This window comes from Syngnathoides biaculeatus, chromosome 3, assembly GCF_019802595.1.
Source record: "Syngnathoides biaculeatus isolate LvHL_M chromosome 3, ASM1980259v1, whole genome shotgun sequence".
NCBI lineage: Eukaryota > Metazoa > Chordata > Actinopteri > Syngnathiformes > Syngnathidae > Syngnathoides > Syngnathoides biaculeatus.
Genome location: NC_084642.1, coordinates 13,666,053 through 13,693,377, shown reverse-complemented (window position 1 = coordinate 13,693,377; position 27,325 = coordinate 13,666,053). Strand labels below are relative to the sequence as shown.

The following is a 27,325-nucleotide window of genomic DNA, read 5'->3' as shown; positions in this document are numbered from 1 at the left end:
GCATGCAGGTACGGGGAGAACATGCAAACACCACACAGGCGGGCTGGGATTGAACCCGAACTGTGAGGCCAACGCTTTACAGCTGGGTCACCGTGCCGCCACTGTTTATCATAAACGTCATAATTTTAAATAAAAAGAATGAAACAAAAATACAATAAAAAAACAAGGTGGATGGGTTTATTTCTCTTAAATAATACCATGGGAGAAATATTGGGAATTTTAAAATTTCAAATACATTCAAATCAACAACTCAAAATAATGTTAAATTACACTGTGACACCATTACTTAAAACCATGCATTACTGTTATTATTTTTAAAAAGCTATAAAGCAAAACCAGAATTCTTATTCATGTACATTTAAAGAAGAGCCATATGTCGATGACATACTGTTTGTAGCTATTTAACAAAGGTGACCCCGTAGTTCTGGCTCGGATCCCATCAGGTATTCCAAGTGTTACAAAAATGAGTTTGGCACCGTCCCTGCCCCGGGAGCCAAATGGAAGTTGACCCAGTTGTCGCCTCCTCACTCACATTTCTCAGGAGGAACGACTTCCATCAGGAGCTGCAGATGCATGGTGATGGGCCCTGTGAGGTTGGGGGGTGGTCAAAGGAGCACACAAGGAGTCATTTCTTATCTTACATTAAACACATACAACACATACTAGTTCCGTTGCTACGTTTTCCCGCATCACAAAATAACCAGAAGCATGTGACCTCTCCTGACCAATTAACAAAGAAAGGTGATGATGGTAATTCATCAATTCAAAGGAAATGAAATGGCAAACGGTGCCATGATCAATTGTAATAATTATAAATCTAATCCGGGCAGCACAGTTCTGGTGGTCACCACATCTGCCTTGCATGGCTGATGTTCGAATCTCTGGTCAGTGTGTGCTGGGTACTCGGGCTACCTCCACATCTCACAAACATATACGTCAGATTAATTAAAGACTCCCCATGACGTAGAACCCTGTAGAATGTCATAAAATGTAAACGTTGACCAATATTTAGGTTCATTACAAAAGAATGTTGAAACTCCATACTCTGGTTTTAATGGTGGTTTCACCTTTAACTGGAAATCTCGTAGTTCTCCATCCCAAACTGTATGTGATTTATTGTTTTATCAATCAATACTTTTGGAAGGGAGTTTATATGTAATGTACAATACATCGAGATACATTTTGTCACATGTGACATGGAGTACATCTAATCAAACAAAGAATTGGTCTATTTACCATGCATTAGTACCATCCAAATACTGATGTAGTGTCAGCATTATTCCCTGTTTTACAATTTTCAGCAGCCTTATTTTTTCTTTTTACTACTATTATTAATGTACTTACTCATGAGTCTTCGTGACCACTCGACTTTCAGGTGGACAAATAAATAATACGGAAGGAGGCCACTGAGAATGAAGATAGTGCAGTAGAGGAACTCGATGTCTGGATTGTCAATGATGGGCGCCAGGACCAGGAAGCAAGAAACGAGCAGCATTATGATGGCAATTATGATGGGAACCTTTGGATTAAAAAACACTAGTTTAAAACGAACAAATGGGGAAAAAAATAAATTGTGGTCTGGACCTTGAATGGTCTTTTCAGCTCCTTCCGAGTGAAACGCATGACAATAAGAGATACTATAGTCAGCAGAGTGAAGGAACACTGACTAAAGCCGGAAAAATTTATGAGGGTGTCGATGTCTGTTGGGATTATGTATAAAATGGCCAGAAAACCCTGCAAAAGAAACCATATTTATCATCTTTATAGTGTCGATAAAGTACTAAAATAACAACATGAAACTTGATTTCACTCACATTGAACATGAGCGCTGGAGACGGGGTTAAGTGCCTCGGACTTATAAAAGATAAAATTTCCACCATGTGACCTTCTCGACCACTTACATAAGCCAACCTGAGGGTCAAAACATTTCATTTAAACGTCTAAATTGAAGGAATTTAAATGTACCCCTTCCTCATGCGTCACTCGTGCCAAATTAAATGTCTTCAGTTGTGTGCATGTTTTTTACCTGGCTGCAGTGAAGCAGCTTCCATTGGCAGAACCAAATGTGGAAAAAACGACAAAAAGTGGAACAATCCAAGACATGGGGTAAAGAACTTTGTCTCCAAATGTCTGAAGAAGGAACAAAAAAGAAAGTTTAGGCGTGTGGTTGATTTTAGTTATAATTAAAAAGAAATCAGAATGCTAAATATTAAATGCTAAAAGTTAGTTGGGGTAGGCTCTAACTCACATGCAACCCTAATAAGTAAAGCAGTGGATAGATAGATAGATAGATAGATAGATAGATAGATAGATAGATAGATAGATAGATAGATAGATAGATAGATAGATAGATAGATAGATAGATAGATAGATAGATAGATAGATAGATAGATAGATAGATAGATAGATAGATAGATAGATAGATAGATAGATAGATAGATAGATAGAGCCTGTGTGGGTTATGCAACATATTGATTGGACACTCTAAATTGCCCCGAGGTGTGATTGTGAGTACGACTATTGTCTGTCTCCATATGCCCTGCGATTGTGCCCTTGTGAGGATATGTGGCTAAGAAAATGGATGGATAGACATTTAAACCCTATTCGCATGATTCCACTTACCACAGCTACAGCTGGGGACATCAGTAGTTCATTGGTGGTCATCACAGTGAAATAAGCCATATTGACCATCACGTAGCAAATGGTCACTAAGGGGATCCCAATAATGATTGATAGTGGCATGTTCCTGCAACAAAATGAAAGATGAACACAGAAAACAAAGACACATTTTTAAAAAAAGGGGCTTGGCATCAGAAATTTCCAGGTTTTGTCCACCTTTTCATATAAAAGCCAAAACGTATACTGTACACTAGCCACCACCACATTAGGTACATCTCTTCAATAAAGCCAAACAAACTAAACAATTGAAATGGCAAACGGTGTTTTTAAATTAATTAATTAACCTACTGGAGAGGGGGAAAAAAAAAAAAAAAAAAGAGTACGCTGCCACGTTTTGACTGTTGCATATTAGCTGGCTCTCTCCTTACAGGTTTTTCTTTTTAAAATAGCTTACTTTAACCAGTATCCCTCGCCGTATCTTGACCAAAGTGACCAGTGCTGTGACAGAATGGACCACGATTTCCATATGTCCAAGTGTCTTTTTTTAATGTGTGTGCGAATGGGCAAATGTGACCCTTTGGACACCGTGCTGTTGTGGATAAAGCACTAAATAAGTGTATACCATTTACCATGCCTCTATTTTTAGTTGTTGGGTTTTTCTGCTTCAATTCTTGTGAGGTACGTGGGCGGTGCACTTGCAGTAGGTAAAGCTACAACTGAGTGCTAATGTCAGATGAATCCCTTTTGCTTACCTCCATGTGGTAAACAGTGTTTGATTTCTCTGTTAACTTGCATTTTCTGATTTCACTGTTTTTGATCTAATGTACTCATTTTTAACTGGCATTCGTAGCTACAGCAATAAACTGTGAGAACTGACAATGGTTTACTAAGTATTTCTGAGCACAAGTGGCAAGATTCTTGACATAATGATGCAGGGTTTTGATCCTGTGCCGCGAGAGGGATCAAAGGCCACAGGAATTCAGTGTTGGTTTTCAGCCTTGCCCCTTACATGCAGATATTTCTACAAATTCTCTGAATCCTTTCATTCTATTACCGTACCGTACCGTAGATGATGAAATCCCTAAATTCCTTGTAATTTTATGTTGAGAAATGATGTTCTGAATCTGTTGCACTATTTGCTCTGGCACTTATTCACAAAGTGATGAAACTTTGCTTGTTAACAACTGAGCCCTTCGAAGATTTAACATTCATACCCAGTTACGCAAAATTTATTACCTTACCTGAGTGGGTTTTTCACCTCCTCTGTGATGAAATTCACTTGACCCCTGAGAAATTAATGAAAGGCATACAAATAATATCACCACCCTTTTAAATATAAAGTACGCAGTCATATAAGCAGAGATGGGTAAGCAATACTTTTACAAACACCACGTTATATAATGAGGTAAAACAGAAGATCTTTTTTGCAATGGTGACCTGCCCAAGAAGGCTGCGAGTTAAACGTCAAGTCCAACTCAATCATATTCAAATTTATTTCAGTTGTTTATTTTTCCCTCCCTTTTCTAAAGTATATAAAAAGAAATGGGTTGAGTTGTGCAATTCTTTTACAAACAAAAATCTGGCATTTGAACAGGAAAATATATCATTTTTATACTCTATCTACTGCAACCTTGTTACTGTTTTTATCTAAATGGGTCTTCAATATTGCGCTGTTTAACAAGTAGAAACAATATGATATGAGACCATTTCTTATTTCACAAATATTTTATTTATGTAGTATGTTTATTTATTTTGACTAATTGATATTGTTCAGCAATATCTGAAATTATTTTATTCGGCGTTTATGCTCTGATTAAATTTTTTTTTTTACTGTAGAACGTCTTAGTCTTACTCTAAATTATTTGGAGGGCTACTTTTTACTTTTATTGGAGTCATAATATTCCAAAGGCATTTTTTGGTCTACTCTAATCATCTCTGATTATAAGACATGTGATTGCTCATTACAACATTGAAATACTAAATATTTACCATCCACTATAGGCCCAGAGTCCGGTATAAAACGCAAGCCCAATTTCTCCAACAGAAACTGATTTGCCATTAAATGTGTTTGACAGGTTCTCGGTTTTTCCTGGATGGAAACATCTCAAAGTCAAAATTACATCAACTGAACCCTTTCTAGTCTATTAGTGAGACAACAGCTATGAATTCTTACCTTGTGCCAAGAAAAAAATGCCTGTTCCCACGATGATGACGATGATTAAAAGTTTGGCCGCAGTGAAGATGTTTTGTACGTAACTCGCAAGTTTGACACTGAAACAGTTGATGGTCACAATGAAAACTGAAAAGGAAAAAAAAAGCTTGGTTTAATCTAATGAACAGTTTCAAGCAGCCAATTCCTAATATTTCGTCATGTACTCCCCTGCAGTTCTGTGAGTGGTGCTTGGAAGGCGCTTATGCGTCCTCTCTTGCTCCCACCGACCCCCCTTCTCTGTTTTGAGCACCTGGCGTCTGTCAGCCTCACTCCAAACAGTTGGTATAAACGTCTGCCTGTTCCTGGAGACCCTCACCAAAGTATTGGAGCTACCTCATGCGGTACCACGGCCCACTTGCCTCTAGTAAGTCACTTACTGCGTGTTTCTCTAATGACTCCTGTGATTCTCCTTGTTGCCAGTGTACTCCCTGTTTTTCTGACATGTCATTCGTGCATGCCTACAGTTGTAAACTATGGCAGACACATTACCAAGGCTAAATACAAAGTGCCCAAAATGAACCCATTCGTGGGCAGCGTCCCATTTTTGGGACATCATGATTTTCACACATTATATCCTCCATTTTTTCCCTTGAAAAATATATCCTTTAAAGAGCAAGGTTCTATTTTTGGGACGTTCTACTAAGAAAACCCAAGTAACCTCTCGCGGGCAGCGTCCCATTTTTGGGACGAGATTATAAATTAGTAACGTTATCATATAACTTAACCATCAACAAAAAAGAAGTGTTATTTCCTTGATTGTGGCCTGTTAGGAGACTTTTATCTCAATAAGGCAAAAAATTGCCACCCTGCCCATGAGTGGGTTAAGTTTGTTAGATATTTGATTTTGGTAATTAATTTACAAAACAGCTCAAGATCTTGAAAATAAGATCAAAACAATAGATCATTTTAGTAGGCCACAAATAATGTGTACAAGTCAGAACAGATGCTAGCGTGACCATTGTCCTGCCTATTCCAATGATATTAAAAAATGTACCACCCAAAAAGGAGATGGTACTTGCCAGCGCAAACTAGATTTACAATTACAATATTAATCAACATGAAAACCCAAGAAGTCACAAGGTGTGACTGTGCAATGAGTGAATAATGTGTGCAATTGCAAGCATCTTTGAATGTCTTGTATATGTGTGATGCATTCAGTGTCTCCAATATTTATGATTGCTGTAGTTAAAGAATTCAAGAAAATACCCGAAGCACCATTGTTGTTTAACCTGAAGTAATTATGTACCGTAGATTACGTTACCTATAGCTGCAGTTGCCAGACACTTGGTGACAATGAAAGGAGGACTGCACCCAGGATAGAAAGGAGCTGAAGCGTACTCGGCAAAGCTCAGTGTGATGATGGCCAAGCCTGATGGCTTGGATACCATCACGATGTTCCATGAGAAAAGGTAGGCCAGCGGGGAGCCGAAAGCCTCCATCAGATAGGCATACTCGCCTCCAGATTTTGGTATCATGGTGCCCAGCTCGGTGTAGCACAGCGCTCCTGTGGAGCACAACAACACAGATAAGACAAATTTGTGGGAATTACTTTTCTGATAGCAGGTTCAAGAAAAACACTCATTAGGGTTGCAAGTGAGCTGGAGCCTGTCCCAGGTGACTTTGGGGAAGAGGCAGGGTACAATTTGAATTGGTCTCCAGTCATCCGCAGGGTATATTTAAACAAATCTTGACAAACAGTTCACTTCAATTGCATTGCAATATGCAAGTTTTTGGAATGTAGGAGGAAACCGGCGAGCCTGGAGAAAGAAAACCCACGCAGGCACACAGAAAGATCAGAGCCGGCCGGGATATGTACCCACGACGTCTGTGTATGCGTTAACCAATCACCCATTGTAGTATTTATTTATGTCAGAATGGAAATAACATCTTTTGTTGTCAAGTTATTTAGCTCTCTTTTTTTTGGGGGGGGACTGAAAAGGACAGATTATATGCTCCAGATCGTATGAGCCAACCACAAAAAAATGAATCTTTGACTAATTATAAAAAAGAACAATCCTTTTGGGCCTATTTAAGATTTGTATTTGTGTAGGCTACCCCTGATCTTAAGTATAAATATGGTGGCAAGAAAATAAATAAATAGCTAACAATGAATTAAATATAACTTCAAAAGGTCAATGACGGTGCAGTGGTAGACTCGCCTGACTTTGTTGCAGGCAGTGTGGGTTCAGTTCCCATTCAATGACGGCATCTATGTGTCCTGCGACTGAGTGCCGACCAGTTCAGTGTGTCATCTGTCTTTTGCCAGAGCTAGCTGGCATAGGCTCCAGCACCCCGCGACCTTAATCAGGGTAAGTGGTGTTGAAAATGGTTAGATGGATGCAGGGATGGATGGAAAATTTAAAAATTCTAAAGATAATTTGGATACAGAAAAAAATGTCAAAGATTTTAATGATAACAATGTTATGAATAGATACATACATTCAGATGTCATAGGTATATTCAATTATTCTGGTACTTTTTAGGACTTCATCATGGGTTTTTACTTTTAAATGATGAAAAGAAAGCTCTTCCAGCCAACACTGTGGCATGCCACCCTTAATGTTCAACGATTCAACTTGGCTTTTTATTTTAAAACATTTAACACTGACCTAGTACTAAAAAGAAGATGGAAAGTTAACATTTGCTGAGATACTTTCAACATTGCTGCTACAGAGGCCTCCCTTTCCCTCTCCTCCTCGGTGAGTGCTGCCCCGCTACTCCTCCTCCCCCGTCGCTGGATCGCGAGAGGCTGGCTATTTGAAAAGCAGATCTTCGGGTTAAAAAAAAAAAAAAAACCTGGGCACCCCTGCTATAGAGCTTGCATCATAAGGGTCACGCCCCATGGGTGAGCAGGGACCTTTCCCAGCTGACTTTCGACAAGAGTCAAGGTTCATACTAAACTGGTTGGGAGTGAATCACAGTTTAGACTTTTTTCCCCTGAAAATGTTAGTGGGATGGTGAATTTTATGCCTTAAAGGCATTTAAATTTAAAGCTTTTACGTTTTTTTTTTAAAAAAAAAAAGCAAGATGACATTCATCTTTATAATGTCACATACTAAATTAATCTGATAGCTATGCAGTGCTGTCACATTCATGTTTTTGTGTACATGAGTTCAAGTTCATCTATTTTTTTTTTTAATAGAATTCTCCCTCTTGAGTGGATGACCTTAGAGACCCTAGTAGTTATCTCACTAGGAATCCCTTTGATTTGACATGTTATCCGAATCATCTATGTTGTAGCGTTGATGCCAGCACTACGGAGTCGACAAGCTTAATCAGTCAATCAGGGTCAGAGTGGTCAACTTTGCTGATGACAATATTTGAGCGAATTCCTGTGCCTCATCTTAACTGCCACGCACTTCGTGGCTAGATTTGCCATTCATGCCCACTTGACAATTTGAATGGTTTGGAGACAAGATGATTTATGTACCGTACATTTACTGACAAATTGAATTTGCTCTATGATTGAGATCGTCACTCTATTTACTTGTACCTTAAATTCTGAGGGAAATATGGGATGCTGGGAGGATATTATGTCTGCTGACAACTTGAGTGGTGCCACATTTGAAGTTCACTCAGACATAAAATTTTGGCTTGCAACGCAAGACAAAAAAAATTACCAACCGAAGTACAGCTTGTTACACAAAACTTCCAATTCCAAACTCAGAAAACTCCCAAACCCGATAAGTCAAGGTACCACACATTTTTGGAAGAAATATAAAAATGTCAAGGTCCGGTCTGTCGGACCACTATCACTAGTGTGTCACTCAATGTGACATGTTAATTATGACCCTGTCCCTGCAAATAGCATCCATTTGCATCATTTTCTCAACTACAGATGAAGGGATTGATTCACAGGGAGGAAGACTTATTTTTATGCACTAGTTTTTAAATGAAACAGGAGTTTAAACAGAAATAATGGTAAAGCTGAGAAACAAAAACTGTACCAGACAGGAATATTGACATGGCTAACGGCGGGAAGCCGGTTAACGGCCACACTGCCCTTCTGGAACATTCGCTGGAAATAACATACTGTATGTTCGAGTTTGGTGACTATACGCCGTTTGGCTAGTTAGCTCGTGTTACACGCTACTAAACTGTCTTTGTACTTTGTACTTCTATTTTGTTATAGTTTTGTCTTGTATTGTATTGTGTGTGATTAAATTGTCTTAAACGCAATACAAGTTTGTTCTATTTTCCTGGTTTGACCAAGGGGATTTATTCCAAATTCCCACATAACATATGCTATAAGCTGTGAAAACAATTAGTCCCCCGACGACTATTTTTTTTTAATAGCTCTATACACAGCTACCCGTCATTTAGAACCCACAAAGCTCTCGTCCTTTGCACCTATGTCATCCATTTTTCACGATGAACCAGGTCTTTTGGAAATGTGTGAAGAGTGAGTCTGTCCTCCCGAGTGCTTGAGCAAAATCCAGCAATACAACGAGCCGGCATTTTGGCTAACACACAAAAAAAACCAGCTAATTTCTTGCCGGTAAAACGGGTATAAACACTTGAACGTCACTTCCTGGTTCAACACAAATGCCTTAAGCGAATTTTCATGGCGGGAGATGAAAAATTCCATATTCGACAACACTGATGTGCTGTGAACAAACGGATGGGTCCATTCCGACGGATTTTTTTTTGTTAACGACATTAAAAATGATGTTTTAGGTGTCGGTGGCCCTTTAAGGGATGTCAGTATTCCATCATGCATACAATGCACTTTCAACGCAGTCTGTATTTGATTGTTTTAGTCACTCACCAAGCATAGTGAAGACTCCACAGGCGGCCCAGATAAGGAGGCTGGGTCCCACAGCTCCAGAGTAGAGCAAGACCCCTTTAGGGGAGATGAAGATGCCTGAGCCGATCATGGTACCTACGAGCAGACACACGGCACTCACCAGGCCCAGCTGTGTGCATATACACACACACACACGCACACATACACGTCTTTCAAAGTGGAGATAAAACAATCAACTATACTTTCCATCACCATTTACAAACAGCAACAGAATTTTTATATTGATCATTTTAGTAGTAGTTTCAGTTGAATGAATTGATTTTGATTGTTTCATCATTACGGGAGACTAAACCGAAAGTCTTATCAGTTAAGTGAAGATGCTCTCTCTGTAAAACTGTAAAAATCAAATTAGAAACCTAGGAGGAATATTAGATTCAAACTTGAAGTTTAAAAGTCATATTAAAATCAACAGAAGCAGCTCTTTATCATCTAAAAAAAATTAACAAAATCAAATAGTGTCTGAATTTGACTTACTCGACTCTACTACTACTCTAAACTGTCTCTAAACGGCAGTTGAAAAGCTGCAGTACATCCACAGTACTGCTGCTCAAGTCCTGACAAGAACCAAGAAATACGACTGTACTAGCCCAGTGCTAAGGTCCCTGCATTGGCTTTCTTTCCCTCAGAGAACAGACTACAAAACGGTCCTTCTTGTGTACTCTTCAAGTTCTACCATGTACATCTCGGATCTGTTCAACCCATATGAACCTTTTCGGGCTCCGGGAACATGAGGGACTGGTCCACTGTTGAATACGGGCCAGAGTTAGGTAGCTAGCGTCATGTGAGCGAAAGAGGACGGCGGGGGCATTAAGGGGTGATCAGGTCAGCGAGAAATTGAGGGAGTTTGCCCATCAAGGCATTTGTAAGAAAACAGTAGGATCTTGGAGTTTGAGCTGGTTTGAATAGATAGCCAGTGAAGGAAATTAAAAACAGGTTTGATGTGATCAAATCCTTGAGTCTGAGTGACTATTCTGGCAGCACTATTTTGTTCAAGTTGTACTTTTTTGGTGGTATGTAGGGCTAAGTCTGAAAGAAGAACACTGCAGTAGTGATGGCGTCTAGAAAAAACAAATCCATGGATTACAGTTTCGACAGCTGAGGTTATCACTGAGACTCTTGGAGACGTTACATATGTGAAAGGTGGCTGTTTAGGAAATATCTTGAATGTGAGCAGTAAAAGAAGAAACAGGAGTGAAGTCCTTTGAGTCTATCTTTGGTGATTAAGGGCAAATAAACTTCACTTGGAGTCAAGGCAGATGAGCAAGGTTTCCAACTGTAGCACTTGAGTAATTACTCAGGGTGAGGTTGAGGTCAGCATAACAAGGGGCTTTTAATTGAATGAATATATGGTTAATTTAATCTTTTATTGAATGACTTTATTTGGCGTCCTGTAATTTTATGTAGCTGAAGAGCATTTTCAATTACCTTGTGGACAAATTATGCTCTGCAAATAACCTTGCAATGTTTTACCATTGCTGTTGCTGAGATGGACAAATGTGGATTACTGTATTGAGACACTGGATCATAACATCTACAGGAAATCAACCTGGAAGAACATCGCCACTGTCTGTGTTGAAAGTAAATTGAACTATTTGTAAGTTGTGTTTTCATTTCCTTTGAAAAATATACTGCCAGGTACAACAGTTCATAGTTTAATAGACACATTTGGAACATATATGCGATACATGGATACTGAAAATCACACAGAATTTTTGCAAAGGTTTGATTATCCTGTTTCTGATGTGACTATCCAGTAGTGTGGACTGTGTTAAGTCTGATTTCTTTCCTCTTCTCCCTGATCTATTTGGAAAACAATCGCAAATTAGGGAATGTTTTACGATTGATTCTCATGTATGTGGCAAATTAGAATTATTAAATTAAGCAGAACTGTGGACACCATAATCGAGATATAAAATGGAATGATAGTCAATAGGAAAGTGATCACGCAATACAAATGACAAGGACAAAAGTTGGCAGCTGAAATGTAGTTTACAGATGAACTCAGAGTTAGCCTAGGTCCTTTTATTTAATCGACTACTAGGACTGATCCTTCTTTTTGTTTTCCAGCAGTCTGGACAACTGCTTGTTACAGGTCTGTCTTAGTATTACGAAAAATGTCTGGTTAGATGAGTGGGGGGAGATACCTTGCTGTGGTGGTCATCTAATCATCTCAACTACACCAAACATAAGACCATGAAGCACACGATTGCCCCGAATCTTCCTCGTCCCATATAAGATGGCTCAAAGTTTCGTAAATCGGTTCAAATTTCATGTTCCCACTTTAGATATCACCTTTCCCTACAACTGATTACATTGGCTTAAACACTCTTAAGGGGGTTCATTGGACCCTAACATTTGCAATGCAGGACTCACTGGGAAGTCAATTTGGTGGAGCCTTGTACTCAGGCTTCAACACCTTCACTCTGATTATTTGCTTTGTGACTGACTTCTCACAAATTAAATGCATTCATACAAACGAAAATCCACCCTCACCTCCTTTTGAAGCACGGTGGCCTTTACTGGATGTTTGTTCATCATTGAAGAGTCCCCGTCAAGGTCACCAGAGTCTTTCCGACATATCATCCTTTGACTTGTGGTTTTCTTTGCACGTTTCTTCCCCTTTGTACTGTTGGTGCACGACAAAGACACAACATGCATAATCCGCTCACAAAAATGTAACAGATTAACGTCAGGACACATAAAACTGATGGCATCATAATTATATTGCGTATTGTAAAGTCAGTACAGCAATGTTTACAAGCAAAAAACTGTCCTCCTGCGACCTTCAGTCAGTTGAAGAATGAAAGACATACTCATAGTACGTTTGTATTGATAAGACAAAGAAACACTTCTGTCTTGAAGAATAATCTTGACGTTGCACCCAAGCACACGACCGTGTGTATGAGGGAACTCGTTACTAAAACTGGCAGAATCTTTGTGGTATTTTTCTGCAACCGGTAATGGAAGTCCGTCTTCCGAGGAAGCACAGGTGACTGTCATTTCCTGCACAAAGTATCAGTGTGTCAGTGTTACATGCAGATGCACACCCAAGTATTTGTACATACATCTGTCATGAACCAACAGTGCGCGGGCGAACCCAAATGCAGGACTCCAAGACATGGACAAAATGTTCAGTGGGTTTTAATATAAACGAAAACTGTGTGTGTGTGTGTGTGTGTGTGTGTGTGTGTGTGTGTGTGTGTGTGTGTGTGCACAACAACACAGAACAAGAAGGCACGATCCAAAAATGAAGAAACAATGTCCGATAACTATAAGTCAACACAAGAGCATAAGCAATAGCATGACTGGACTATAATGGCGCAGTGGTAGTGTAACCCTGGATGCGGGAAAGCATACTCAACGAACTGGCCAATGCTAGTGACAAAACTCCAACTTAAATAGATTATCTAATCACAGTGCCTCATGTGACACAGTTGTGACCGGCGACAGGTGTCAGAGATGAAACCGTTCGGAGCGGTGGGCAGGCCACGCTCCTCTTGGCTGTGGTCCAGCGTTGCTCATGATAACCACTGTACAATGTTCACCTTCTCATCATCAGTAGTGAGTACCACTACCTCACAGTGGTATGTGGACTCTCTCTTGTGGTACTGAAATGTTCAAACTGCAGGACAAAGCAGTAAACTTGATGTTTTTTTAAGCCAATACAGTAAAAATTTTATGAACGGTGCAGTTACTTTTATTTGTAACGAAGGTACTTTAGCATTTAATCATTTAGGAACATTTGTTTTCAAACACTAAACTGGTAATTGCGGTGGTACTGAGAGATCCACGTGAAATTTAAGTCGGTACTTCATGTGGAAAGTTTGACATGTCCTAATTTATGCAAAACATTTCAGGTGAGGTCTGAGCCTGCTGAAGTCCACCACCATTTCACTGATACTGCAATGATGAGCATGGACATTCTTTCAAGTGTATTGAATCAGTTCTTTAAAAAGATTTGTTTAAAAGATTCATTTGACAAACCGTGCAGTTCTTTTTAACAGAATCATTAAAGTACTTGATAATTCAGTTATTGATCAAAGATACTGGTAACGCGTCACTCCCAAAATCCACCATTTTGAAATAATGAGTAAAGTAACATATTACTAATCCCAGGGGAGTAATTAGACTTCAATTGCTTCAATCCAACAATGGATACTTTAACATCATCAATGTCTCTAGTAATTTGTAGCGGGTAATTTGAACAAAAAGTTGTCCAGCTGTGCAGAAGAATTTATCAGTGATCAGCCTTTTCTTCAGCAGTTGAAAGAAAGCAATTGGGAAGTGATGATTACACAATGCACAATGACGCTGCAGTGCCATAAAAGTGCAAAAAATGGCGTAATTTCACTGTCCCCAAACTACTTCACGCTTCAGTTCTTCTGTACACCAATTCTACATTCAGTACACTTAAGTCCCTCCCCCATCTGCATGATGCTGGCTCCTCATTGGCCGTTTGCCGAAGATTAGGATCAGCACTACGATCTTGACGGTCTTTCATCACAGCTATGTCATCCACATATTCAGAATGGGTCCCTCTTAATGATCCCCTCGTGTTTAAGAAAGAGGATATTATCATACAGAGCCATCTTGGCCAAGTAGAGAAGTTGCTCCGGCAAGGTGATCTTCTCGGCCAGGAACTATGAGATGCTCAGGCATTTTGGGAAGTTGCTAATGCTGAAGCAGCCACTCACCCGCACACTCCTGTCACAACAATGATCTTTTCTTGCGCATTAAAAGAAACAAATGCGTCAGGATCTCTTTGTAGACGTCCTGGATGATCATCTAGTTTACACTGTAGGGGAAAATCCGTAGCTTATAGTTTGAAATACGTATACCTGCATACACATTTTTTGGACAGAGCAGGAGCTAACAAATGTTTTTTTTAGTGCATTTTAAAAGATTGTGTGTGTGTGCGAGTGGTTTATAGTACATTACATTACGGTTCTCCTGGAAAGTCATGGATAAATCTGAGCCTATCCCAGTTTCTTTTGGCGGGTGTACACTGGATGGCTAACTGTTCATTGTAGTCACTCACCCTTACTAGTAGGGAGAATTTAGTCTTCAGTAACCTTATCAAGCATGTTGGACCTTGGGACTAGTCACCACCTTGTCACAGGGGAAACCTACAGACTCTCACATTCTCCCTACCACTGATTGAGAACTGAACCCACCCTACCTGCAGTCAGGCGCATGCCCCGTGACATCATGAGACCTTACACATTAATGAAAATGGCAGTTAAGGAAGCCTCACATGCTTTACACAATGCTCCACTGACACCAAGTGACAATTTTTTAAAATTCAATTTCAATTTTAGGGGTAGCAAAAAAACAGACGTACTTGAAATACTGTTTCATTTTAAAATGCAGTGCAAATCTTTATTTTTGTCAAGCCTCAAGATGTTGATCAGCTCATCAGATTGTGCAGGGGCGTACCTAATGATAAAGCACTTAACATACAAATCATAAAACAGAGCAAAAACCCTTATTTGTGTTATTTGTACGTATACCAACGCCAAATTTTTTGCAGGTATTTTAGGTCATCCCGTAGTTCTGACTTAGATGCCATCAGATAAGCCAAGCGTGCAAAAATGAGTCTGATACTTTTCCTGCGACTGGAGCCAAATGGAAGGTGACAGAGTTGTCAACTTCTCATCCACATTTCTCAGGGGGAACAACTTCCAACAGGATCTGCAGAAGGGTGGTGATTGGCCCTTTTAGGGGGTAAAGGTCAAAGAAACACACAAGGAGTCAATTCTTTGTTGCATGAAACAACTATGTACAATCCTTACAAACTTGGGTTACTGATTGCTTTGCTATGTTTAGTACTAGATTGGTACATCTGAGTAAGAATGGTTGTCTATATTTCCCCTGTTCGTCTTCTCTCACTCAGTCACCTCGGATAGGGCCAAGCTCACCTATGACGTTGAGCATGACGAGCAGCACATGAATGGATGTTTTGCAGTTTTGAATAAATGCACTGTGTAATCATCAGAGCTGCTTGTAATACTGTTTTTTTATGTTGATTACGCTTAAAGGATGACTCTCCCCAAAATTCATACGTACAATAAACCCTCCAATGTGAAGTAATATTATTATGACATATATTTTGGACATTAATGGAAAAAAAATGAAGAACATTTTTGAAATCCAAGCAAAATTCGGATATGTGCCAGCTTTCACGGCCAGACCCGGAAGAAACGTCCTTCACCCTGCCCCTGACGTCGCCAGTGCTTATCATTACAGACCATTCATTCTAGCTCAGCCAAGATGCCAAAGTGTTGTGCAACAAAACTGAGAAAACGCACCCAAATTTGTCCTTCTTTAACCTCCCGTGGGGTTAACCTGACAGGATAAAGCTGTGGCTGTCACAACTGAGGCTTGTTCAATTTGCACGTATCTAACCATTACTGGTTATTAGCCGTTTAGGGATAGCCTCTTGTGCCGGTACTGTATAAGCAACAACATACTTTATGAGGCGGCATGGTGGCCTCATTGTTCTCAGGACCCGGGTTCAATCCCGGACCTCCGTGTGTGGAGTTTGCATGTTCTTCGCGTGTCTGCGTGTGTGTGTAACCTGCCTCCTGCCCGTTGACAGCTGGGATAGGTTGTCAGTGCCACGCCCCCTCTCCAACACGTCAAGTTCCGCCTGTGTGTCGTCTGGCTCAAACGCACAGGCTTGAACATTGTACGTTATGTTATTTTATTTTGTTTGTAATTAATTTTCATAAAAATCAGCCACAAAATGTTCTGACGTTCTCTGTTTGGTGAAACGTATCCACGAACAATGGGGGGTCAGAACAGCAAGCACTGCAGGCGTGGCAAACGCTGATTGGATGTCAGTTTTCCACCTTGGCTCATTGGAATGCCTGAGCGAGAGAGGAATCTCAATAATACTTTTCCAATTTAGAGATGTTTCTTGGTGAATTCTGCGAATAACTCAAAAGAAACACTGAACCCTCATCTACTAACTTTTAATGTGTGCTCCCATTCCTATTATTTTCGACAAAGTGTTCCTTTAAATGTCATTTTCACAGGCACCGTATGTAATCGGTAAATATAATGGGACATATTTGAGAAACAAAACATCTGTCTGTCACTTTTGATGTTTTGACTGTTGCAACGCATTTGAAGCAGAGCGTAGCTGCAACTGAATATTTTCTTGTATTTTGATCTCCTGTTCTACAGGTGTCATGGCGAGGTGTTCAAATATGTTTGCACCATACAGTATATCACTTCACAGCAATGTGACAAATGAAGTTTAATAAAATGAAGTGTTCACACTTCTTTTACCGGGGATTTAACGCCATATCAACATCATTCTCTATAGCTTACCATTTCAACAGCTTTTTCACAACTACATTGTTAATATACTTTAATTTACTTACTCATGAGTCTGCGTGCCCACTTGACCTTCAGGTGGACAAAGGGGTAGTACAGGAGGAGCCCGCTGAGTATGTAAATAGCCCAGTAGAGGAACTTAATGTCAGGATTGTCAATGATGGGGGCCAGGACCAGATAGCAACAAATCAGCAGCAATAGGACAGGAATTACGATGGGGACCTTTGGAACACAACCACTTCAGCTATTCTTATTGTGAAAACATACAAATACAGAAAATGATGGTGGTCTGCACCTTGAATGGTCTTTTCAGCTCTTTCCTAGTGAAACGCATGACAATAAGAGACAATGTGGTCAAGCCGCAGAATAACCACTGAGCAAAGCTTAAATAGTTGACGAGGGTGTTGATGTCTCCTGGGATTATGTATAAAATAGCAAGAAAACCCTGGAAGAGAAATTATAGTACATCACCTCTGAGTCAGGAAGACATCAATGTTCACAAAAATTGATCGTGTGCAGCACTCACGTTGAATATAAGAGCTGGAGTTGGGGTTAAGCGCCTCACACTAATATAAGATAAGATTTCCACCATGTGACCTTCTCTGCTACTAACATAGGCCAACCTGAGGATCAAAACATCACACTGAAATTACTTTTGAAATGATTGGCATCACCTTTTGTTTACCAACAAGTCACCAAAGCCCAAATCTTCCCCATCTTCAGTCATATTCTTTACCTGCCTGCCGTGAAGCAGGAGACATTGGCCGAGCCAAATGTGGAAAAGAGGACAAAAATCGGAACGATCCAAGACACTGAGTGAAAGACTTTGTCTCCGAAAGCCTGAAAAAGGCCACACACAAAAAAAGAGATCTTGTTCTTTCCTTAACCTTTGACCTTGAATATTTGACCTGTCATGAACTTGGAATTCAAGGACCTATATGGTAAATATTAAAGAGGAAATCCACTGGTTTGCATTAACAATGTATCCAATACGTCATGTTATATGTACTCTATTTTGACAATGTGATGTTAAATCCTCTCTCATTTAATAGTGTGTTGAGAAGATTTTTATCGACAATTAAAAATTTTCAGGGGCGTTGCCATTTTCGTGAGTCACATGACCTACATGCGCGGATGTGATGTGTACCGTGCCACAACAAAGGCTCGATTACATGGGACACCATTTATGGCCAGCACCGATTTCTCAGATTTATCCTCATCTGATGAAGAAATAGCAGTATCGGTTAATCGGAAAGACAGAGGAATACTTCCATACATAGCTGTGAGCGGCTCATCCATGATCGGTTCGGCTGATTGGGAAGGCAGAGGAATACTTCTATACGCATCCATGAGCGGCACAGCCACGAGCGGCTCGGCCGCTCGGTTGATCGGGAAGGCGGAGGAATACAATTTACTGTTGAACAGTGACTCAAGTTTTACTCTGGCCATTTCCTCTTACCACAGCTACCGCTGGGGACCGCAGTAGTTCATTACTGGTCAAGACGGTGAAATAAGATATGTTGATCATCACGTAGCATACAGCCACCAAGGGGATCGCAATGATGATAGCTAATGGCAAGTTCCTGTGGCAAAATGAAAGGCAAAGAAAAATTAAAGAGACATTGAAAAGGGGAACAGAAAAGTCCCACTGCTGTCCATCTCATAATCTCATAATTCCAGCAGCAACAAGACAACATATACAGTACAACAGCCACAACATTAGGTACATCTAACAAAAGCCAATATACCAACTGGCTATTTGGGGAGTGGGGGGCTGTATATTTAATGTAAAAATATTACATCTGTGATTGGACGGCAACCAGTTTAGGGTGTACCCCACCTCTTGCCCGATGATAACTGTGATAGGCTCCAGCATTCCCACGACCCTTGTGAGGATAATTGGCTCAGGAAATAGATGGATGGTTTTATGTTTCTACGTTATACAAAAACAAAATGCAGTCTTGAAAAATATTCATTCAATTGGAATAAAGCACTTTAGGGACCCTCCAAAAAAGTGAAAAAAATGTTTTGTTACATTTTTTTGAAAATTTTAAATAGGTAACTATATAAATCTACAAAGCCAGACCTTCACCTGTACATCATATATAGAGTATATGCTCATAATCAAACAGTAAATAAAAGTAACAAAATATTTCTTTCTATAGCAGTCAGCATGATGCAATGCAGTTTCATCCATAATCCATTTTCGGAGCCACTTATTCTCACAAGGGTCACGGGACTGCTGGAGCCTATCCCAGCTATCTTCGGGTGGGGGGGGTACACCCTGAACTGGTTGCCAGCCAATCACATGACATACCACTGTTAATTGCAACCACAATAATAAATATACTGATACTTTAAAACCCCTCTGAGCATAATCACTCGTGTACTGGATCACACAAGATTTGACAGGTGAAGTCAGTGACACACAAACGAACAAACACACACGCGCATACACTTTTTTTCCTTCCCACAGAGACAAATAAACTTGGCCAAAAGAAGTCTGAGGCCTCAAATAAACTCAGTTTATTTGGCCATTTCCTATGGGCACGATAAGGCTCACTGCAAATTGCCGTTTTTTTTTTTAAGTGTTTTTTTTTTTATTCACACAGTCATGGTAAAAGTCCCATAGCAGGCAATCATTCCTGGACATTGGAGTGTACATCAATTCAAGGGCACAAACAAGTCCCTGTCGCTGGCACACATTCAATACCAAACATTATACGTGTGATTAATGTACATCAGGGGCAAGTCTGAATTGAGTATTTTGCCTGAGCTGAACAAATGACCAAATTTTGGAAAATCTACATCTGAAATTTTCATCTAAGTTTTTTAGACCGCGTAGTGTGATATTTGAAGTGAGGGGCAGAAATTATTACCTACCTGGAAGGGTTTTTCAGCTCCTCCGTGATAAAATTCAGTTGACACCTGAGAAATTCATGAAATTTAAACAAATAATACCAGCACACTTAAAAAAAATGAAGTGTGCTGTCATATTGTTAGACTTTCATTATTTCACTTTGATTAAATAATGTTTACCATCCATCATAGGCCCAGAGTCCACTATAGAAGGCAAGTCCAATTCCTCCAGCAGACACTGACTTGCCATCAAAGACATTGTAAAGGTTCTCTGTTTTTCCTGGACACAAATATATATAGATATATATGTTCGTCAAATAATCAATTTATAAATAAATTAGATCAACAGATGCCATTTTCTCCATTACAGAGACAAGTTCTATGAAGTCTCACCTTGTGCCAAGAAAACAATGCCTGCTCCCACTATGACGATGATGATTAAAAGTTTGGCCGCAGTGAAGACATTTTGTACGTAACTTGCTAGTTTCACACTGAGGCAGTTGATGGTGACAATGAAAACTGAAAAGGACAAATAAATTGTGGATTGCTCATATTTAACATCATGCTATACATTGGCCTTGTAAAGTTTCTTTCAGCATTGCCACAGTGTGTCATCTCAGATGAACGCACATATTTGTTTGGCACAATTTTTACGCTGGATGTCCTTCCTGTCCCAACACTTCTCAGGGAGTGAAGGCCCCAGTGGGATACGAACCCGCAACCCCTGCTTTACCAAACCAATGCTCTAACCTCTGAGTTACACGGCCTCCATACATTGGCCTTATAAATCTCCATAAATATGTTGTACATGTTACGGCAAAACAATGCACCCAACTCAGAACAGTAACATTAGCGCAGACACTAACATGAGAAGTATCAAGGCTGTTATAACAGTATTATGTACCTCCAAAAATGGGCGACCCTATCCTCCTTATTAGAAGCCTCTGTGCCATTAAAATGTCATCTATAGTTATTGCATTTAATTTGGAGGATACCTGGCAGATTACATTGTGGCCATGTACAATAGTGCATTTTCATCATTTTTACACATTTCTAACCAACCAACACAACACTTCTTGGCTTCCCTCTTTCACTGTTCTTTCCTGTGCAAACGAAAAGTCTCTACAGCAGTGGAACCAACATGAAAACACGAGAACGAGTATTGGTTCTTATGTAATTATAAATGCCCTTGTTTGCACAGAATGCAATAGCCTTGTATAGTCATACTGTAGTAGTAGTTACCTATGGCTGCAGCCGCCAGAGATTTTGTGACCATCACGGGAATGTTGCATTCAGAGAAGAAAGGAGCTGAGGCGTACTCGGCAAAGCTCAGCACGAGAATGGAAAACGATGAGGGCAAGGACACCATCACTGTGGTCCACGAATAAAGGTAGGCCACCGGGGAGCCAAAACCTTCCATCAGATAAGAATAGTCGCTTCCAGATTTGGGGATCATGGTGCCGAGCTCGGCGTAGCACAGTGCTCCTGTGAAACGCAACAACACAGATAGAGCAAATTAGTAGAAGGCATTATTTTTCTGACAGCAAATTGAAGGAGACAACTTGGTGACCTGTGACTTTTAGGCAAGAGAAGGGTAGACCGTGTCTTAGTTATCGGACAATTGCAGGCAGTTATTACAATTAACCAACACTAAAACTCACATTCACATCCACAGACAATTTAGAGCAGGGGTGCCCAGACTTCTTTACCCCAAGATCTGCTTTTGAAGCAGCCGGCCTCTCGCGAGCTATCGACGACGGGGGTGAAGGGGCATGATGATGATGATGTTCCCAATCTGTTTTAAGGTTCATGTTACGTTGCCTCCTATATTTAAAATACAGAATTAGCTTTTTGTGCATTGGATTGTCTGTGCTTTCATCCTGGATCAGGCTGTGCCAAGGTGGAATTTTAAAATTAGACTCATCCTGCACTTTCTACTTAGGCTTCAGACCAGACCTTTCCCACTCAGAAAAAAGAAAATCTCGTCCAGTTTAACCACTTTTTCTTTTATTATTCACATACTACGACAGTCATTCCATCTTAAAACAACAGCATTTCTCTTTTAACTGTCTCCATTAATATTGAAAGTAAACATAAGCAGCATGTCTCGCTCGTCTTTGCTCTACGTTGCCCAGACTATGTTGCTGACTAAAGCTGCTGTCATTATAAAACATATTTATGGGCTGCGTAAGGACTGTAACATTTGTAATTATGAGTCTACGTCTTTAAGAGCAGGGTGCGAGGGGTCAAAGTAAACTATGAAAAAGAGAGTGTGGCGGAGCAGCAGTCGTTAGAGAAAGATCCGTGTGCTGCCTAAAAGAAACCAATGGCTCTTTTTTTACAGTACGTATGTAAATGGTGCCATTGGATGTAACAACCAGTCACCCCTCACTCATTGAATCACATTGCAAAATGACACAAACTGAATAGCTGCATGTTATACTTTCAATTTGCATTGGATTTTTTTTTTTTTGCGCGCAACACAATATCTGCAAAGAGACTGCAGATAGAGTCAACGTTCATGTTTTGGGAATACGAGAGGAAAACACACAAACACATGGAGAACATGCAAACGCCACAGAAAGGGTCTTAAACTGAGGTTTCCAGTTTAGATCCTGAACCTTTCAGGATTACAAACAAGAGCTTTGGTTTTTGCTTCCATGTTCTAATTCATTAGATGAACTCAAAGAGCCAATACACGTCGACAATTTTATTCCCTCCAGTGTTGGTAAAGTACTTGTGTAACCACAGTTGTTCAGACGCATGGCTGAAATTGCCATTTGCCCCTGAAATGTTGGCTTGAAATATGTATATTTTTTAAAATGAAAATATTTACTGCTGTCAATAGGTCCCCACACGTACCGTATGTCTTAAATGCAGTCAAATCATTTTTGTGTCTCACCCAGAATGCTTAACACTCCACAGGCTGCCCAGATGAGGAGGCTGGGTCCCACAGCTCCAGAGTGGAGCAGGACCATTTTGGGGGAGATGAAGATGCCTGAGCCGATCATGTTGCCCATGACCATACAGATAGCACTCAGCAGGCCAATCTGAGCACGCACACACACAAACAGTACAGTCAACCACCGTGCCGATGCAGAAGACTAAGAGCTCGGACTACTCATAGAGCAGCAACTAGAAAAAATGTTTGACAAAGATACAAAGTCACACAGAGAAAGTCATTATTAACATATTAATTTTGTAATTATTTTTAACAAGAGCAAATTGCGAGATCTTCCCTTGTCTGTATTGAGTAAGCACAGACACAAGTCACCATGAGCGAAGCATTACGCAAACTTGCCTTCAGTATTGCAGAGGTGGAAAACTCTCAATAAATAAATATTTATTTTAGTAGTGGACTCTGTCAAACTTGACTGGACCAGAAGTTGACAAGCCAAAGAACTGGGAAGGCACCAACAGCAAAACGCTGTGTGTATAGCGATGGCGCCAGTATGTGATATTGCTATGAATGCTGTGCCTATAATGTTGAGGGGCTCCTGCAAATGTCAAACTTTGAACGAGCGACAACTTAGAACTATTTCTGTGCAGTCGACCGGAAGTGTATCATAGTATTTGAATGCACGAAACAACTTTTCGCATCGTTAATTTATTTTTCATAGTTATCTTTAAAGAAAAACTTATGTTTTATAATATTTCAATATTACTTTTAATATTTGTACTTGGAGGCCCCGTAGCTCGGTGGTTAGAGCACTGGTTTGGTAAACCAGGGGTTGGGGGTTCGTATCCCACTGGGGTCTCCACTCCTTGAGAAGGGTTGCATCAGGAACGGCATCCGGTGTAAAACTTGTGCCAGACAAATATGTGCGTTCATCTGAGATGATACGCTGTGGTGACCCCGAAAGGGACAAGCTAAAAGAAACACACACTTTTAATATTTGTACGTAAGAAAAGTAATGTGATGACCGTCGCCTACAGTCCCGTTAATTGACCAGACACACTTACACCATTGTATAGAGCTCGTGCATGTGACGTCACCATTTTCACGGTGCAATATTGCCGGTCAAACAGAGTTGCTCGACATTGAGAGAGACATTGAACCGGAGGAGAATATTTACAATACCCGAGACCTGTTGTCCTGTTGGTTGTCACAACAGACGAGACGGATATTCAAAGAGATCATCCTATAGAATACCATCTGAAAAGACCAGAAAATATCGATGGATTTCGGCAATTAAACGTGATGGTTGGTGCCCAACTAATATACACACACACACCTGTGTACCAAATGTTTCATTTCAGGTCGGAATTATTCTTAATCTCAAATTACAAAGTATTTATAATGCCAGATTGACTCATTTGAGAACAATGTGTATTAAAAAAAAAAACGTCTGTCGCAGAGAGGTTTAGAGGTGTGTGTGTGCGTGTGGCCGCATTACGCTTCTGTGTGGAGGAGCCAACCCTCCGTCCTGTTTTTTTTCCCAATCATAGTTAATGAATGCGGTTTGTGTAAAACCAGGCGTCATTTGTATAAATATTAGTATTTGTATTGAATACGAGCTAAAAAGATCGATGGTTCAGGCAAAGGTTAACGTGTAGCAAAATACGCTTCCGCGTTTACAAGCCGTCAACCCGTCATTATGTCGGATTTATTCCAACGAAGTATTTCTATGCCTCCAGACTTTTATACGCTTTCAAACTTTTCCATGTAAATTTTGACGATTTACTCACCAGATCCATGTGTATATCCAGTTGTCCAAGACAAGCGGAAGCGAATGGACAGCCCAATTTCTTATCGGCGAAAACATAGACCTCTGCATTAAATATGTCTCCCCTATGGCAAGTGTGTCTTATTTTTCCACGTACATTCGTTTATTATCACCTTCTAAATGTTTAACGGCATCGGACAAAACTCTGGGCGTCGTGCTGTAAGACGTATTTTCATGTCGTCTCCAACTGACTTAGCAGTGAACAATGCTTTGTTAGATCGGCAATATGGCGACGTAAACAAAAGTCGCGTGATGAAAATGGATGCAAATCAGCACTGTCTGTTGAAAAAATGTGGTAAAATTAAATACAGCTACCTTTCACACCTATATAGACATGGTGTCTGCAGTGGGGATACATTAAATAAACCAATAATGTTCCTATATGGTGTGTCGAGTGTGAAATGCTCTCATCAACCTGAAACATTATACAAGATAAGATAAACCAAAATCAAATTACAGGTCATTTTCATAAGTGAATGCCAACATTTAAAACTGAAACCGAGATTTTCCACATACCCATAAATTCCAGCCAACTCCACTCTTGCAATCAGAGTCAACAAAGTTATGATTATCAGATGTCCCGTGATTATCCTGTGGCGCAGGTGTGTTAAGAAGGATGGTCTTTCTACCTGATTTGCTCAAACAGTTGAGGCTGACGTTCTCAAATGTTAAACCTGTTCAAAATTTGTCACAAATGCGTAGCCTCACTATCATGAAAAAAAAAAAAAATCAGAACGAGAAGAAATTTGCAACTGGAATGTAGTTACTAGACAAGCTAACTGTTCAGCTACTTTCTTCTATTTTTCAACGCGTTTAATTTATTCTTCTTTGTACATGTATTTTCTGGTCGTCGGGATCTCCTGTGTAACTATACTGCCTCTCTCAGGACAGTGTTGGTACTACGCCAGACGTCTGATTTGGAAGAGATTAGTTATTATTGTGTGTGGTGTGCCGTGTCGGTCATCTGGCCATCTGGTGTACGCCACATACGGTAAGAACATTCAACACGGGTTTTTTTTTTTTTTTTTTTAATCAGTTAAGATGTTAAAAATTGCAGTGAGTGTACCGCGCCTTAGAGGTCACTTTTTAACTGTAGATTAAAATTGGCCATACTTAAAGAGGTTCATCGGACCTGAGTGGAAGCAATTCACCTACAAAAGTAATTAATTATTCTTGTTACTATTAATGGAGGAGTGACTGTGAAGGTGCTGTAATTGTCTGAGACTGCTGCGGTGGAACTGCCTAGTACTCGGGCCCAGACACTTTCACTTAATGGCTCGCTTTGTGAATGACTCACATAGTGACAAACTCACTTCCTTTTGCAGCACAATTGCCTTCACTCTCTGTTTTTCCATCATTGCAGAATCCCTGTCAAGACCAGCGGAGTCAATCTGGCACTCTTTCTGTACCTCTCACTTGTGCTTCTTTCTTCACTTTGGTCTCTTGAGAAAAACACAAAATGCACAACTAGGGGCCACCAAAAAAAAGTTAGTGGTTAACTTCATATAGAAATTGCATAAAATTGTATTATATAGTGTACCGTGTAGTGTGGATGGAAAAGAGTAAAAGCATAATCTGTGTCTTCATACAACTTTCTACTGGGGGGAATCAATAGCCAGTAAATAATTACCACGAATGAGTTCAAAACCAGATCCAGTAAATCAAAATTTGAGCAAGAAGGCCTCCTGCAGTCCACCACTGAAATGATCGTGCAGACAATTTGGCTCCCACCATCCATGCATCCATTTTCTTAGCCGCTTATCCTCACAAGGGTCGCGGGGAGTGTTGAAACCTATCCCAGCTGTCAACGGACAGGAGGCGGGGTACACCCTGAACTGATTTCCAGCCAATCGCAGGGCACATAGAGGCAAACAGCTGCACTTACAAACACACTTATGGGCAATTGAGAGTGTCCAATTAATGTTGCATGTTTTTGTGATGTGGGAGGAAACCGGAGTGCCGAGAGGAAACCCACACAGGCAGAAAATGGATGGATGGAAGGATCGATGTACTTTTTATCATTTACCCTTTATTTACGTCTTTCTCAGGCAGGTGGCCTGCTTAATACCAATGATCAAATTACCTTAAGTGCGTCCCCACCAGATTCCGACCAGTCACCGGTCATCAACTGACTCTGACATCAGCCAAAGAGAGTCCTTGCTGGTTTCTTCGGCTTCTTCACATGGAATTGTTCAATTGAAATATGTCTGTTCACAGTAACGCACATGAAAATGTGATTATGCCCACTGCTGACAGTGAAAAAAAAAGTGCCTTAACTATTGTCAAATTATTGACAAGTCACCTCATTGCTAGTCTTATAATAAGATTATATTGCGCAAAAAACGTACACTCCTTCGTGATTCAGACCTTCATCCTACACAACATGGAACTTCAGTTCAGGCAAATTGAGTGAGTGAAACAATAAACTGCAACTACTATGCCAACATTGAGGCAGCACACAAAGTCAACACATTTCACTGCTACACTGATGAGTTGCAGCATTTTTTTTTTAGTCCTCACACTAGTCTAATAGCCGATCACAGGGAAAAAAAAGCTTAACATTGAGCTGAAACTTAAACTCGCAATTTTACATCTCAATGAATTGGGATAAAATTCACAAAAATGTCTCACAATATCACAAACACTAACCTTGAGTCGCAGCGGGGGGTGGGTAAAGAAATCAATGTTTTATACCTTTTGATTCCATTTATTACTCTCTTCTTCTTACCATCTTAGTCTACTTTTGTTTCAACCCTTGCT

At 40.2% G+C, this 27,325-nt stretch overlaps 2 protein-coding genes across 10 annotated transcripts in view; both read right to left on the bottom strand.

Moving 5' to 3' along the window:
* Positions 1-15,344, bottom strand: part of LOC133498049 (b(0,+)-type amino acid transporter 1-like) — a 17,512-nt gene extending 2,168 nt beyond the window's left edge. Inside the window, exons 1-13 of one of the 4 annotated variants that reach the window (XM_061814441.1) lie at positions 15,243-15,344; positions 12,132-12,264; positions 9,600-9,747; positions 6,093-6,335; positions 4,793-4,918; positions 4,609-4,708; positions 3,861-3,905; positions 2,623-2,746; positions 2,027-2,130; positions 1,815-1,911; positions 1,585-1,734; positions 1,345-1,519; positions 533-586 (exon numbers count right to left, since the gene is read on the bottom strand). In XM_061814441.1, the coding sequence (XP_061670425.1) occupies positions 533-586; positions 1,345-1,519; positions 1,585-1,734; positions 1,815-1,911; positions 2,027-2,130; positions 2,623-2,746; positions 3,861-3,905; positions 4,609-4,708; positions 4,793-4,918; positions 6,093-6,335; positions 9,600-9,747; positions 12,132-12,221 (1,456 nt within the window). In that variant the 5' untranslated portion in view covers positions 12,222-12,264; positions 15,243-15,344. Of the gene's footprint in view, positions 1-388; positions 587-1,344; positions 1,520-1,584; positions 1,735-1,814; positions 1,912-2,026; positions 2,131-2,622; positions 2,747-3,860; positions 3,906-4,608; positions 4,709-4,792; positions 4,919-6,092; positions 6,336-6,990; positions 7,131-9,599; positions 9,748-12,131; positions 12,265-15,242 lie in introns of those variants that run through there. The other 3 variants (XM_061814440.1, XM_061814442.1, XM_061814443.1) reach the window with 3 other exon arrangements.
* LOC133498051 (b(0,+)-type amino acid transporter 1-like) lies at positions 15,212-27,325 on the bottom strand. Of its 6 annotated transcripts, XM_061814445.1 has the most exons (14): positions 27,215-27,325; positions 26,649-26,772; positions 25,879-26,007; positions 22,741-22,888; positions 21,081-21,323; positions 20,232-20,357; positions 20,019-20,118; positions 19,863-19,907; positions 18,439-18,562; positions 17,716-17,819; positions 17,506-17,602; positions 17,275-17,424; positions 17,027-17,201; positions 15,212-15,352 (listed from the first exon to the last, which is right to left on the bottom strand). In XM_061814445.1, exons 3-14 carry the CDS (start codon positions 25,921-25,923, stop codon positions 15,291-15,293), a joined length of 1,419 nt encoding a protein of 472 aa, XP_061670429.1. In that variant the 5' UTR covers positions 25,924-26,007; positions 26,649-26,772; positions 27,215-27,325; the 3' UTR covers positions 15,212-15,290. The 6 variants fall into 6 exon arrangements, with proteins under 6 accessions (XP_061670429.1, XP_061670430.1, XP_061670428.1 ...); XM_061814446.1 differs by lacking the exons at positions 25,879-26,007; positions 26,649-26,772; positions 27,215-27,325 and adding exons at positions 24,528-24,587; positions 25,082-25,448; XM_061814444.1 differs by lacking the exons at positions 25,879-26,007; positions 26,649-26,772; positions 27,215-27,325 and adding exons at positions 23,920-23,994; positions 24,528-24,587.

What these genes read in the sequence shown, in the direction of transcription:
- LOC133498051 (XM_061814444.1), bottom strand. An exon ending in CATTGTTTTCTTGGCACAAG is followed by an intron (nt 20,119 to 20,231) that starts GTGAGACTTCAT and finishes ATTTGTGTCCAG; the next exon opens with GAAAAACAGAGAACCTTTAC. An exon ending in AGCTGAAAAGACCATTCAAG is followed by an intron (nt 17,202 to 17,274) that starts GTGCAGACCACC and finishes TGTGTTCCAAAG; the next exon opens with GTCCCCATCGTAATTCCTGT.